The 15,001-nt window shown below is 52.9% G+C and overlaps 1 protein-coding gene across 7 annotated transcripts in view; it reads left to right on the forward strand.

The window, feature by feature from the left end:
- Nucleotides 1-15,001, forward strand: part of LOC142004338 (early growth response protein 3) — a 324,184-nt gene that overhangs the window by 229,560 nt on the left and 79,623 nt on the right. For 4 of the 7 annotated variants that reach the window (XM_074981927.1, XM_074981925.1, XM_074981924.1 and 1 more), the window contains exons 7-9: nucleotides 7,626-7,722; nucleotides 9,349-9,506; nucleotides 10,753-13,494. In XM_074981927.1, coding sequence (XP_074838028.1) covers nucleotides 7,626-7,722; nucleotides 9,349-9,506; nucleotides 10,753-11,765 — 1,268 coding nt within the window. In that variant the 3' untranslated portion in view covers nucleotides 11,766-13,494. Of the gene's footprint in view, nucleotides 1-6,983; nucleotides 7,088-7,625; nucleotides 7,723-9,348; nucleotides 9,507-10,320; nucleotides 10,421-10,752; nucleotides 13,495-15,001 lie in introns of those variants that run through there. The other 3 variants (XM_074981930.1, XM_074981929.1, XM_074981928.1) reach the window with 3 other exon arrangements.

The following is a 15,001-nucleotide window of genomic DNA, read 5'->3' on the forward strand; positions in this document are numbered from 1 at the left end:
GGGGCAAGCTCAAGTGAATAAAGACACGGGGGTTGCACCATCCTGCAGTCTCTCCGACCCTGATCGGAGAGGGCAGCCAGTGCCCAGGAAGGGGGACTAGCAGTGCACGCTGTTACATTCCCTTGCAACTACGTTTTGGATTAATTTAGCCTTACCTGTCTACATTATTGTTATGTATGAAAGTATGTTGTGTCCATCACCATGGTACCGGGCACCTTACAAAGCTGCACATGTAGAACCAATTGCTGTGGTCATAGGGGCTGAACTGAATAGACATCAGGACATCCCAGGACATAGGCTATAGTGGCTGCCAGCTGAGCCTATCCGCTGAAAGGCTGATCTGTCTGTGTTTCTTCTGACCGAACGTGTCAACGTACATTTTCCCTTAGTTGGTAACAAGTGCCCCAAACCAACAGCTTGGTGCCTTACCTCGGACCCAGCGCCCAAGGGGATGATGGGAAATGAGTCCTAGGCTCACAGGGTATTCTGGAATCAACTTGGAAATCCCAGTACCTGCTGAGCTGCGTGCTTCAGAAGAAAGGAACAGTCCAACACAGTTCACCTCCCCGTGGCACAGTGGGAGCCTTGGAGCAATAGTGGTGCTGCTCCAGAATCCAAGGCTGTTGAACTATCCCGCAAGGTGCCTTTTAATGAAGGGATGTGCGACAGCTAGAAAGGTGATGGAATGGCTTCAGAAACCAGTGTGAAATGCAAAGCAAGACAGATAAATTGACAGCGGCTGTCAGGAATAGCTGGCGTCCTCAGCAACCCTGTCATTAGAATCCCTTCTGGTGGCTCTCTCCCTACTCTGATCAGAGCCTGCTGCATAGGAGTAACAGGCAGGCACGACAAGCCTTCCCAAAGTTCAGAAAGGAAAGGACAAACTCTACCTGCCCCCTCTGGCTCATCTTGTCCCTTTGATATGCTCCTATGACTTGCAAAGTGACCAGTTTGGGCCCCTGAAAAATAAATACCCACTAATGCCATGTCCTCCAAGTGGTCTCTGATGGCTTAAAGATTTGATTCAGATTCCTCTTTGACTTCTCCTCCTCCTGCCTGACTCAAGGCAGCTTGGGAAACAGTTTGTATAGGTTAGTGATTACCAAAGTGTCTGCCTCTGAACCTGGCTCACCATCAGCTGTCTTAGCAGGTGCACAATCAGTACAGAAGCCTAGGGCCCAAAGTCTCAGCATTCTGTGAACACAAGAGTCCAAGGCCCAGTATCTAAGCATCCTACTAATAATCTAGGAGTTCAGGGCCAGAGGTACAAGCCACCTGTCCATATAGGCAGGTGTTCTCATCTCCTCACAGGATGGAAGTGCACAACCATGTGTGAGGATCATCCCCAAACTCAAAGCCATTATGGGAAGTTCACTACTGCAAACTTGAAGCCAAATTCCCTCAGAAATAAGAACGCACAGGGGGACATAAGGAGATCTTCTATTTCTATCTTGAGAGAGACCATTGGTAGTGGGCAGTTCTGTCTATCTGAGAAGATGGTTGTGGGGCTCGTCTCTGGATGTCTCTAGGGTGGCATGTGTCTGTATCAAAGACCAGTCATACTATTTTCTTCATATGTACTTTTTTGTTGTTAGATGACAAACCAATTTGTTCCCCTTTTAAAGCCCCCAGCTGTGCTCTGTGAATACCCTCCATCTGCAGCGCTCTTTCTCTCTTGCTGTGCACCTGCCAGAGTTTCAGCAGAACAGTAGCACATGAATCAACCTCACACCTTCCTGCATAGAGCAACTTCTGCTAAAACTGCTGGGCAGTCACAAGATCGAAAAAAGTTAGAGAACTCAAATGTCAGCTGACAGCAAAGCCCACACAGCTCAGAGGTAAAGGCACTTCAGGGTTATTAATATTCAAAGTTTGCATTTTTGGCCTTGCTGGCTGTCCCTGGGGGGTCGATGAAGAATTTTGCCCTGATGTGCTAGACCCTTTCAGCTGGGGAATCACAAACCACTTTAAAATCATAAAAAAAAAAAAAAAAAAAAAAAAGGTGGCATGATCATTAGGGCCCTAGCACAGGCTGTAAGAGACAGGAACTCATTCCCTACTTTGCTGCAGACTTTCTCTGTGTCTCACTTCCCAGTTGATACAAGGGGAATAACAGCACTTCCTTAACCACAGAGGTTGTGATACATGCTGTCCAGACACCACATTGTAACAGAGAGGGAGGTCTACCACACAGTCTGGTACAGTAACTTGCCTAAGGCCGATAGGGCCTTCAAATGACAGCCACAAATAGAACCCAGGTATCCTGACTCTCACTTCATTATTCTTCTCTGTTTAATCATTCCCAAACAGGTGGATCTCCTAGGGCAATAGGATATTAGGGGTAGAAAAAAATGAAGTAGCTGGTGATTGTGTAAAAGAGGGAAGGACTGGGAAATGAGGTGATTTTTCCAGTTTGTCTGGGGCAGTAAAGCTTCCTGGAACCACTGTGGCATCTGAGATGTTTTTTGAAGTTGATGAGATGCAGAGTTTGAGGTTATGTCAGTTTGTCTCCATGCTTGAGTAACACAGAGAGTTTTTTGAACGCAGAAGAAAATAAAAAAATTAGGTGGTAATTTCAAGCACATGGATTATTATTATTGTTGATGAGTTACAGTACTGCCTGGAGGTTACGATCAGTTTTGGGGTCCTTTTCGCTAGCCATTGTACAAACACACAACTAGAGACAATCCCTGCCACAAGAACCAGAATCAATGCCCTGCCCTTGTTTTTTGCTATTATTTTGTGTATACACACGTTTGTGAAAGTGTACAAAAATCATAATTAAAACCTTTTCCATTTTCACATAGATTTGTCAGTAAGCACAAAAAATGTCAGCAACTAAATGTAAAACTGGAAAAACTTTTTTTTTCATTTTTTTTCCCAGTGCTGCTCCCCACACACCTGAAGCACTGGGGCATCCCTACAATATACTGTGATCTTGGAGCAAGGGAACAGCTGGTAGATAAGCAAACCAGGGGCTATTTGAAAGTAGTTGGAGGGTTTGGGGGTGCATATATTTTTCCTCTATTTTGTTTAAACTTGGGCCTTCTCTGCCCAGGAAAATTGTACCAGTTTAAGTTAAATTGTTCTTTTAAGCCCATGGTAGCCAACACACTAGCCACACATGACTGCTTGGCCAGTTGAGCGTGGCTAGTTGGCTTGAACAATAAATATGTTTTCAGAATAATAGGGCTAGTTTGCTATAGCAGTAGCCACTGCTGCAGAACTGGTTGGACATCATGGCTTTGGGCCAATGTAAACTACCAGGTGGATACCTTGATTTCAGCTTCAAACTATCTTATTAGCAAAACAAAAAGCAGTCAAGTAGCACTTTAAAGACTACCAAAATGGTTTATTAGGTGAGCTTTCGTGGACAGACCCACTTCTTCAGACCATAGCCAGACCAGAACAGAGTCAATATTTAAGGCCCAGAGAACCAAAAACAGTAAGCAGGGAGGACAAATCAGAAAAAGATAATCAAGGTGAGCAAATCAGAGTGGACGGGTCGGGGGGAAGGTCAAGAATTAGATTGAGCCAAGTATATTTACTTATACATACATGGCTCAATCTAATTCTTGACCTTCCCCCCTACCCCTCCACTCTCTGATTTGCTCACCTTGATTATCTTTTTCTGATTTGTCCTCCCTGCTTACTGTTTTTGGTTCTCTGGGCCTTAAATATTGACTCTGTTCTGGTCTGGCTATGGTCTGAAGAAGTGGGTCTGTCCTACGAAAGCTCACCTAATAAACTATTTTGCTAGTCTTTAAAGTGCTACTTGACTGCTTTTTGTTTTGATAGTGTATAGACTTGCACAGCTTCCTCTTTGTTACTATCTTATTAGCAGTTACCTTAAACCAAAATAAGTGTCCACACTGGGATTTACACCAGGCAGTTTAAATACACAGCTTAGGTTAAACTGCTGCAAGTTTCTTGTGTAAACAAGCCCTGATGACTCAGTAGGCTTTGAACAGTGAAAAACAGGCTTCATCAATCCAACCAGAGTTTCCATATGTTTGGATTATATTTGCTCTCTCTGCAAGAACTTAGTATGGAGAACTCCAAGGCACAGGGTGTAACTAGCAATGTGAAATGAATTCACACATTACCTGATCCTTGGCCCCTCCACCCATTGCAGACTCGGCCTCTCCCCAAGCAGGTAACTACATTGGTTGGTACCATGTGGGAATAAAGCCAGGAATAGGGCTGGGCTGCAGATGGATGCAGGGCTGGAACCTGGCTTTCACCATCTTATAGGGTGAGGACAGCTGGGCCAGTGCCTACTTGCTCCTGCACAGTAATTAGGAATGAAAGTCTCATCAGTGTCTGCCAATAAAACCAAGCAAATACTCAGCTCTCCACTATCAAACCTGGAGAAGCATTTTATTTGTATTTGTTGTTGTTCTGCCTTTGGCAGCAGAGAAAGGGAGGCAACACCGGCACTAGAGTCAAGGGGAAGGTCCTGTTCCAAACTCCCCACCCAGCTGTATGCTTGCCAAGTAGTGCTTGGGAGTAGGCCTGGGGGATTGTGCCCTTTTTGAGCAGCCCAAGAGCATTGTTTCTGGGGAGTGTGTAGGGCATACAACAAACCCTGATGCATTCCAGACACCCTTCTCTCCACATACACTCTGTAGGAACCAAAGTTATAAAATGCTGGGTCAGGAGGAGTGGAGGGGAGGGGAGCAAAATTCAGCAGAAGCAAATGTAACCCACTGGTGGGTGTGTTAATGTGAGCTCTCTCTGGGACACTGCTCTAGAGACCGTTTGTCTGTTACAGCCCCTAGTTATGGAGCCTGGGATTTTAGCTACCCCTTTTAGCTCTGGGAGTCACCTGTTCATCCCCAGAGTGTCAGCTAAGATGGCAGCCATCGCACAAGCAAATTCCCACTCATCCCTGACTTCGCTTGGAAGAATGTGGGAATGGGAATCCCAGTTATCTCTCCATGAGTTTAGTGACAGGGTGGAAAAACATCCAAACCCTTCTATTTCTTCTTCTCCTAAAGAGCCACATATTCCTTGCACCACTAGTGATTTCCCATTCAAAGAGTGGCCTACGTTGTTTATAGTGGTGGGGGAACATTCAGCTTTCCAGCTACATCATGGCCAAAGACCAGGTTCTGATTTCATTTACACTAGGATACAATTGGTGAAATCCCTTTGATTTCAGTAAAAACAAGAAGTCCTGTGGCACCTTATAAGCTAACAGATATTTTGGAGCATGGGCTTTTGTAGGCAAAGACTCACTGCATCAGATGCACCAGAAGCTTACGCTCCAATCTATCTGTTAGGTGCCACAAGACTCTGTTTTTTCAGATGCACATAGTTACCCCTCTGCCACTTGTCACTTTGATTTCAATGGAGCTTCTCCAGATTTACATCAGTGTCACTATCAGCAGAACCTTGTTTAAAGTCCTCCTTCCAGGGAGTTTATAATCTTAACTGATACACACAGTATAATCATGCAGATAAAGCAAAATGCAAAAATGCAGAGCTCAGGCCCCCTGTTCCACAGGGAGCCTTAGAGACTGCAGCAGTGGGCTATGGGAAGTGCGGGGAGCAAAGCTGGAAGGAGGAGAGAGTCAGCCACCAAGACAGTGGGAAGCGGGAGTGTTGGGTACCATTACTGGAGCATAGTGAGGGATGTAGGGGTTAGGCCTCAGCTGGAGTACTGTGTTCAGTAGTGGGCAGCGCATTTTAGGAAAGGTGTGAAGAAATTGGAGAGGGGACAGAGAAGAGCAACTAAATGATTAAAGCTCTAGAGAACGCGATCTGTGAGAAAAGAATAAAAAGTGTCTTTTTTAGTTGGAAAAGAGAAGACTGAGAGGAAACAGGAGAGCAGCTTTCAAGTAAGTTTAAAAAAGGGTGTTACAAGGAGGGAGAAAAATCATTCACCATAGCATCTGATGATAGGACAAGACGCAATGGACATAAATTGCAGCCAGTGAGATTTAGGTTGGACATGAGGAAAAATTTCCTGTCAGGGTGGTTAAGTACAGGACTAAATTGCCTGGGGAGGGGTGGAATCACCATCACTGGAAGTATTTAAGAACAGGTTAGATAAATAGCACACAGGGATGATCTAGATGGTGCTTGGTCCTGCCCTGAGCACGGGCAGGTGGGGGGTGGGACTGGACTTGATGATCTCTCGAGGTCCCCTCCAGTTCTAGCATTCTATGCCCTGTGTGCTAAGCCAGGGCCCTGAAGCAGGGTAGTGCATGGCTTAGTCTTCCAGGCTTTGGGGGGTTCCAGCAGCAGACTCACCAGCTAGATCAGCTGTGGCTGGATGGGGGCCCACAGAGCAAGTGTGAAAATCAGGCCGGGGGAGGCAGTGGCACTGGAACAATTGATGGAGTGGGGGTGCCCTATGCATGCCCCTCACTGCTCCTTACAGCAGAGCCCCCAGGCCTGGCAGTGGAGCGGCCAGGATGGGGCACAAACCCCAAGGTACTGCAGGGGACCCCCCCCCTCACGTAAAGCAATGCCCCGTGCAATGGTGCCAGCCGGTCACCCGAGTGCGCACGGCTCCTCTGGGGCGAGGCGGGGGGCGGCACGGGTGCCAGGGCCCCGCCAGCCAGCAGGGAGGTAGGGGATGCCCTGCAGCCTGCTGGCCCCAGGCTCTGGCTGCGGTGGGGGAGGGGGGCCGGCGTGCAGGCGCTCCCGCGTGGCCTTGCACTGGCCCGGGGCAGGGCGCGCGTGTGAGGCCGGCGCTGCGCTGCGCTCCGCGCCCAGGCCGCCAGGGTGCGCGCCCCCCGCCCCGGGCGGCTCCTTTAAAGGCTGCCAGTTCCGCTCGCCCGGTTTCCACCCGCCGCGGCCGCGGCAGCCTGGGAACCGGAACCCCGCTGCCATAGAAGGAGTGCGGGGCGGGCCCGGATCTGAGCCTTGTATGGAGCTTCCCCTGGGCTGCCTGCCCGGCCGGGCCTCCCCGCCCCGCCCCGCCCGACTGCGCTGGATCCGGCGTGGGGCAGAGCGTGTCTGAGGGGGCGGGCTCCGAGCCCCCCCCCCCCCGGGCCAGCTGGGGGCGCCTCCCTCCCCCGTGCCGGCGTCTTATGGGGCCCTGCTGCACCCCGGGTTACTCTTCCTAGTGCCAGGGGTAAGGCCTGTGCAGAGCTACCCCGCCCCCTCAGGCAACGGGGCCCAGCGCCCTGCCCTGCAAAGGCCTGTGGGAGGGATAGCGAGAGGTGCCCCCCGCTCTGCCGCTAGTAAACGTGCTCCCCCAGAGGTGTCACTGAGCCCCCTAGGTGCCTCTTGTGTTGTGCTTGTGCAACGAAATGGGGGCCTACTCCAGGCGCTTGAGCACAAATCCCTAACAATGGGGCTGTGTTAGTGACACAGGCCTGTCTCCCCAAGCGACAGTTCAAGGGTCACCCTGGTGCACCCTCCGCCGAACAAACCGCCAGTGTCACTTGCTGCCCCCAGGTGTGGAGTGGAGTACTGTGCCCACACCCCAAAATAACAACAAAGTTGTGTGCTCACTCCCACCCAAGCCCCTCAAGAGTTCAAGGCACTCACTACCCCCCCCAAAGGAACAGGCCTGCTGGTGAGGCTGCAGGCCTGCCCCAGGAGTGAAATTCAGGGCTTACTCGAAAAAAAATGTGAAGTCAACCCCCACCCCCCACTCCTTTCCCCAGGATTCATCCTGAGATGCAGACTTCGCTGCCTGCTCCACTTCGGGGTTCTCCAGCACGGATTTCACTTGCGTTGCAAAGCTGGCCCTGCAGGAATTAGGTAAGTGGAGCTGTTGCAACATAGAATTTTTCCATACATTTGCTATATAACTCGGAGGGTTTTAGGTAAAGATAGCATCAGTTGGCACACTGAGCACGAAACCACCTAATTACTGACGCCTTGAAAGTGCCAAACTTTAAAGGGGGATGGGAGGTTAAAAATCACAGGCGGCCAACCAGTGTAACCAGCTTTCAGTTATGCAAAGCACTGTGCATAATATCAGGCAAAGATGTGCAGAGGCTACTGGATGCAGATGAATTTCTTACGCTCTCCCACCATTCGTTTGCAAAGAAATTTCAAGTCTGCCACAACTTCTGCAAGTTAAGCACCTTTAAGCCAGTTGTCCTGGGCACTTCACTCCCACAAAACACTGCCACTGCCGCGGCACCTTTCCTGGTCCCCCTGGAAATGAAACCATTGTCCTGGGACCAGTTTTGCTTTCCGCTCTTGTCTGTGCACACGGGCCAACGCATTAAACCTCTAGCTCAGCGATGGGGAACTTAGGTCAGTGGGCCGCCGTTGCCTGGCCCTCCTTCATCTCCGAGTCATAACCAAGTGCTCTCCCGGGACAGGGCAGTTGTGCTCCCACGTTTGCACACCTAGAATGGAGCCACGGCAGTGCTTTGATGGGAAGCGGAGTGTGCAGAGCTCACGGCCAAGGTTGGGGGCAGGCAGCATCAGCGGTCCCTGGAAGCTGCGCGCGTGGGCGGGGCCCAGGAGAGAGTCAGGGGCCGCCCAGCCGATTGGTGGTGCCCGGGCGGCAGCGTGCGTGTCTATGGGTGGTGCACAAGGTTCGGCGCACAGAACAAAACTTATTCCGCCCCGGGGTGCTAGGCACGGGAGGGTTCCCCGCTCAGCAGCAGCCCCCTCCGCCTGCCCTGTAGCAACGCTAGGGGAGGAGACCCCAGCCTGAGCTGGCAGCCCTGGTGTGGGCAGCGGCGAGCAAGCCGCTGGCCTGTACTTCCTCCTCTGCAGGCCGGGGGCGCGGAGCAAACAGCTGCTTGCTGGGCCGAGCAAGCGGCCGGGACCCCGGGCCGTGCGCCTGGGCAGGCAGGAGTGTGCCCGAGCTGGGGCTCAGCCGTGCCCCGCACTGAGCGGCCGGGGTCGTTCGCTCGGGGCCGAGAAGGGGGCTCTCCACGCCGCGCGCCCGGCTTCGCCCCGCGCTGCAGCGCCGCATCGGCCGAGGCGCTGCTTCCTGCTTTCTAGTTTTCCATTGTGAGGAGCTTCCATTGTGACGTCTCGCCCTCGGCTGGGCTTTGTCTGTCCATATATGGGCAGCTACGTCACGGAGCTTTCCAGTGCCTCACATAAATAGGCTGTGGATTTCCCTGGCTGAACATTTGGGCAGCAGTGAGGGAACCTGCTAGCAAGAGAGGGGGACGGAGGCAGAGCGAGAGAGACAAGGAGGGGGGTGGGATCAGACACCCCCACCGCCCGCGTCTGCACCCGACCGCTGCCAGCCAGCCAGCTCGCCCCTCCCCCGCGAGGAAACACCCGAGGATTGTACCCCCGTGGCCCCCCGCCCCCTCCCGCATGAGTGCCCGCGCCCGGCGCTGTCACTCGGCGCGGATGCCGTCTCCCCGGGCGCTGCGCTCGGAGCCCCGCTGAAGGCGCCTCGCCCCCCAGTGCTATGACAGGCAAACTCGTGGAGAAGCTGCCGGGGACCATGAACACTTTGATGAACCCGCTGCCTGACAATCTGTACCCCGAGGAGATCCCCAGCTCTCTGAACCTCTTCTCCGGCAGCAGCGAGGCGGCGGCTCATTACAACCAGATGGCTGCAGGTGAGGGGAAGGGAGGGGAAGGGGGCGAGGGGGAGGACTGGGAATCTTGCTCCCACCCACCCGCCCAACAGCCCCTTCCCGCTGGGTGTTCCCATGCGATCGCGGGCTCCGGGCTGCAGGCAGGCAGGCAGGCAGGGCTTTCCGGCGCGGCGCGGCGCGGCAGCAGCCAGCCAGAGGTGGCAGGTAGGCTGCGGGCCGGAGGTGCCGGCTCCCGGGGACGGTCTCCAACCCCCGCCCCGCCCCGCCCCGCCCCGCCCCGCCCGGCCGGCAGAGCCCGGGATGCTCGCTCGCCTCTCCGGCGTGCTCGGTAGCTGCGCGTGTGCTCCTGCAATGTGGTTGTGTGTGTGCTAGGCGGCTCCCCGCGCCCCGCTTGGGGGCTGCGGCTGGAGAGGCTGTGGCCGGGCCGTAGGGCGCAGCCTGCGGCGCCGGGCCCGCGGAGAGCGATCCGGCTCCGGTTCCGGCTCCGGCTCCGACTCGCATTGCCCGGGCGCTGTTTTCCAAGCGGGGGGCCCGGTGCAGTCGGGCCGGAGGAAGGCCCGGGGAGACAGGTGAGCCGCTAGTGTGTGCCCGCCCCCGCCGGCGGTACTCGGGCGCTGCTGAAGTTGCCTGGGCTGCTGCCGCTCTGGTTTCTCCCGGCTCGACTTCTTGGCGGCGGGCGTGTCCCGGGGCCTCGGTCCCGGCTCGGGGGTCCCTGGCCCCCGCTCCCCGCGGGAGCGCTCGTGTTTTGCACCTTCCCGCGGCTGCAGGAGCGCAGCTCCCGGCCGCTGCTCTAGCTAAAACTCCCTTGTGTCTTCCATCGCCGGGCCGGACGCAGAAACCACGGCAAGCTTGTAACGCGCCGGTGGCCGGACCCGGGTCCCTGGAGCGCCCAGCTCTGCCGGACACCTGCAGCCTCAGCCTGCCTGTAGCTCCAGGTACCTGCTTCCTCCTGCCCCGCCCCCGGGAAGGGTTCACGGGGCTGCGGCCGTGCCCAGCGCGCAGCGCCCGTCTGCAGCCGCGCGTGTGCGTGGGGAGCTCCCTCCCCCTGCAGCTGGCTAGGGAGGCTTGACCCCCCCCGGGTGTGTGTGTGTGAGCACCGGTGTGTGTGTGGCCGTGCGTGGCCGCGGCTGGGTGTGCGACCCACGTGCCCCCGGGGGCTGGGACTGAGCCGCAGCTCCGGGGAGCCGTCCCAGCCCGGGCTCCCGCTCGCTGGCTGTCCCGCGGCCTTGGCGCGGCTGTAACTTGCCCCTGTCTTTCCTTTCGGCAGAGAATGTGATGGATATTGGCTTAGCGAACGAGAAGCCCAACCCCGAGCTGTCATCCTATTCGGGCACCTTCCAGCCCGCCCCTGGCAACAAGACTGTGACCTACCTGGGGAAATTTGCCTTCGATTCCCCGTCCAACTGGTGCCAGGACAATATCATCAGCCTCATGAGCGCGGGGATCCTGGGGGTGCCCCCGTCCTCCAGCGCCATCACCAGCACCCAGACCTCTACGGCCAGCATGGTGCAGAACCAGGGCGAGGTGGAGCAGATGTACCCCGCGCTGCCCCCCTACTCCACCTGCAGCGACCTCTACTCGGAGCCAGTCTCCTTCCACGACCCCCAGAGCAACCCGGGCCTCACCTACTCGCCCCAGGATTACCAGGCCCCCAAGCCCGCGCTGGACAGTAACCTCTTCCCCATGATCCCAGACTATAACCTCTACCACCACCCCAACGACATGGGCGCCCTGCCCGAGCACAAGCCCTTCCAGAGCCTGGACCCCATCCGGGTCAACCCGCCCCCCATCACCCCGCTGGAGACCATCAAAGCCTTCAAGGACAAGCAGATCCACCCCAGCTTCGGCAGCCTGCAGCAGCCGCCCCTCACCCTGAAGCCCATCCGGCCGCGCAAGTACCCCAACCGGCCTAGCAAGACGCCGCTGCACGAGCGGCCGCACGCCTGCCCGGCCGAGGGCTGCGACCGGCGCTTCTCGCGGTCGGACGAGCTCACCCGGCACCTGCGGATCCACACGGGCCACAAGCCCTTCCAGTGCCGCATCTGCATGCGCAGCTTCAGCCGCAGCGACCACCTCACCACCCACATCCGCACGCACACGGGCGAGAAGCCCTTCGCCTGCGAGTTCTGCGGCCGCAAGTTCGCGCGCAGCGACGAGCGCAAGCGCCACGCCAAGATCCACCTCAAGCAGAAGGAGAAGAAGGCCGAGAAGGGCTCCGCCGCCGCCGCCGCCGCCTCGCCGCCCGTCTCCCTGGCCCCCGTGGTCACCACCTGCGCCTGAGCCCCCGCCCGCCCCCGGGGACGCCTGGAGCGCGCGCGCGCGCGAGGAGCGCCCCGGCTGCCCTTCCCGCGGATCGTCTGGATCCCAAGCGGCGGGGCCCCCCGCGGGGCTGGGGAGCGGCCCCAGGGCGCCGCCCTGCAGGCGGGGGCGCGGCAGCCCGCGCTGAACTGGGCCGCTGCGATCTGCCCCTGGCCGCCCCTCCGGACCCTGGAGAGAGCCGGGCCCCAGGGGGGCCCGTGGGCTCCTTGGAACGGGTGGCCTTCCATCTGAGCTAAATGTTTCTTACAGAAATGCCTAGGATGCTGCTGCTGCTGCTGGTCTCCTGGCCCCCTCCCGGAGCCGCCTCCTTCATGTGTTCCTGGTCTCTTCACTACTTGTCTTCGAGGCACTTTCTCTGACGTGCTGGAGAGGGGACGCGGCTTGGGATCAGCTCCCGGCGGCTCCAGTTGGAGCTGCCCGCGGTTTATTATTTGAACCGATTTGCTCTGCAGGTTCATCCCCTGGCTCCTTCCCTCCCACCCCGTGCGCCCTCCCTCCTGGAAGGAAGAAAGAAAGAGGCAACTCCCCCCATCCCTAAATTTCACCATTTCACTCCACTTGGTGTTTTATTTCATGTCACACTTAGTAAGAAAAACCTTGGGAAGAGAGCGGGAAACAGCTTCCCCCCTTCCATCTGGCTGAGAAGAGGTTGTTGCCATTTATGTTCTTGTTACCATCTCTACAGCAGTTCTGAATTAAAATATAATAATAAAAATATATACAGTATGTATTTGTTAACGTCACTATTGGCTTTCTAGTACAGTACCGACCATATATACAGGTATATACTTATTTACAGCTTTAATGTTTTGGTTTTTGGAGAGGAGAAAATAACTGTGAGGAGTGAAATAGTCACTCCAAACTTTCCTCCACAGGGAAGATGGGGGATTTGTATTCAACTGTCACACTCAAGTCCACCTCCCAGTTGTCCTCTGTAAGCAACTCTGAATGTAGGGGCTCAGCTGAACCTTAAAGAAAGGGAGATAGTAGAGCTGCTTCAGCAGCTTTCATCGAAGATCTGACTGAATGTACTGTTGTTACCTATTCAATCTTTTCCCCCTGTGGCTAGTATACTGTTGGTGAGGGGAGGGAGTGGGGGGACTTACTGCGTTTACAGGATGGCTGACTTAAAGTCACCTTATGCATTTTCCCCCTTTATTATATTTTCTTGAGCACCAGTCTTCTGTGGTGGATTTCAATGGACCAGTTATCTAGAGTTTTTATGAAAAAAATTAAAAGGGATGTAGGTTATGAATTTCCAGGTACTCTTAGCTTAATCTGGGATGACAGTATAATACTGGGGGGAGGGGTGGTGCTGATTTTACACATTTTCAGCAGAAGGGAAATTCTTTACAGAAATGCAGAAAACAGTATTTTGCTGAATCCTTTTTATAATGTGATATATTTTTATTATATTTGGTCACTTAAAAACCCAGGGAGGAGAAATCAGTTATCCCTCAATATTATTTTTTTTTTCCTTTCTCCTTCTGGTATGTGCATGTCACTGCATGACTGCTCTGATTTTTTTCTTCTTTTGTTTTAATAAAACTGTGCTCAGACATTTAAGCTAAACTAAGCAAAAATAATAATTATTTAAAAAAATTTGTTGCCAAAAGGTTGTGCTATTCAGGTTTGATGTCTGCATGTGATTTTTTTTTTCCTAAAAAAAAAAAAAAATTCAAAACAAAAACCATACAAAATAAAGGAGAAGAGAGAAAATGCAGTCTAATTTATGTGAACTGAAAGGAACAAAAAAAAAATCAGGTTTAACCATGCAAACGTAAGGGAATGATATTTTTGAAAGCCTTTTGTATAAAGTTGAGTACTTAGAGAAAAAAAGACCTACCAGATGTAATATATTTTGTGGATGTTTTTATTTCTTGGATTTATAGTACCTTATACTAAGGTTAAAAAATTATGCTTGATATTGTGAAAAGGTGATAATTTTCACACACATTTCATTTGCTCATTTGTCACGTTGTAATGCAAATATGATAGTTAATGCATACAGCATTTTTAAGAAAAAAATCAGAAATATTGAACTGATGTATTGTTGTACCATTTGCACTGTGAGCAAATGCTAATGCAGTAAATATATTGTGTTTGCTGACAATCAAATCCTGGAGTAAATATCTTTATTTTGTATATCTTTAATATATATATATATAAAAACATATATATGTATATGCTCTGAAAAAGCTCTAATATGTAAAGAAAATGTTAATACGACTTGCGTGAAATGGGTAGGATGTTAGGTGTTGTGCATTTCTACAGATTATGTCTAGAACCTGTTTGCCCTTTTTCCAGTGAGTCTGGAACGATTGCTTAAAGAACCTAGCCTTTTGCCAATCCTGCCTCCTTCCACTTCTGTTTACAGGGCTAAATGGTCAGAACAGGAGCACATAAGGTGACAAGGACTGGTGACATTAAGTCTCATTGCTCCACATAATCCTGACATTTCCTTTCCCAATGTATGGTAGAATTTAGAAATGGAAGAAACCTTTTAAAAATTGAAGGGGCTGAGCCAAAACCCAGTGACCCCCCAAGGGAGCCTTACCCAGCAGTAGTCACTGGCTGAAGCCTTTAACCCATTCTCATCACTTTGGAGGTTGGGTTGTCCCCTACAGTATCTTCTTGAGGGTTCTGTCCAATCTTGAGTTTGTCATTGATTGACATTGTCGCCCTTTTACAGATGCTCTTAACTGTAAGCTGCCAGGTGCTGGTCTGTTTGCTGAATTGTGGAGGGTGGAAGAGTGTCTGGTTGGTTCAGCTCCCGAGCCATATCACTGCAGGTATGGGAATGCGAGAGCTGTTCCACTCTGATGGCCAGACGGGATGAAAAGCATGGCTTAGAAGGACTGCAGAGGGTTTAGAAATTGCTGTAGTAACAGCAGGAAAGAAAAAGCATCCAATGGGCGATTCTGCATTATAAGAAACTTAGAGAGTTGGAATGAACGTGTTCCTTCTTATGCCCCTTCCCAACTTCTGGGGCATAGGAAGTCCTAGAAGATTCCAATTTAGAAGTGATTTGAAGGGAAAGGGCGAGAGAGAGAGAGAGAGAGAGAGAGAGGGAGAGAATGTATCCTGGTAAGCAATAGCTCATTGTGCAGGCAGGTAGGAGTAGCTGTGATTATGCACTCAAGGAAGCCGTTGGGTCTAGGGCACGCACTTGCTCGGTGTTTCTGTGATACCCACAA

Source organism: Carettochelys insculpta, chromosome 31 (assembly GCF_033958435.1).
Source record: "Carettochelys insculpta isolate YL-2023 chromosome 31, ASM3395843v1, whole genome shotgun sequence".
Classification (NCBI taxonomy): domain Eukaryota; kingdom Metazoa; phylum Chordata; order Testudines; family Carettochelyidae; genus Carettochelys; species Carettochelys insculpta.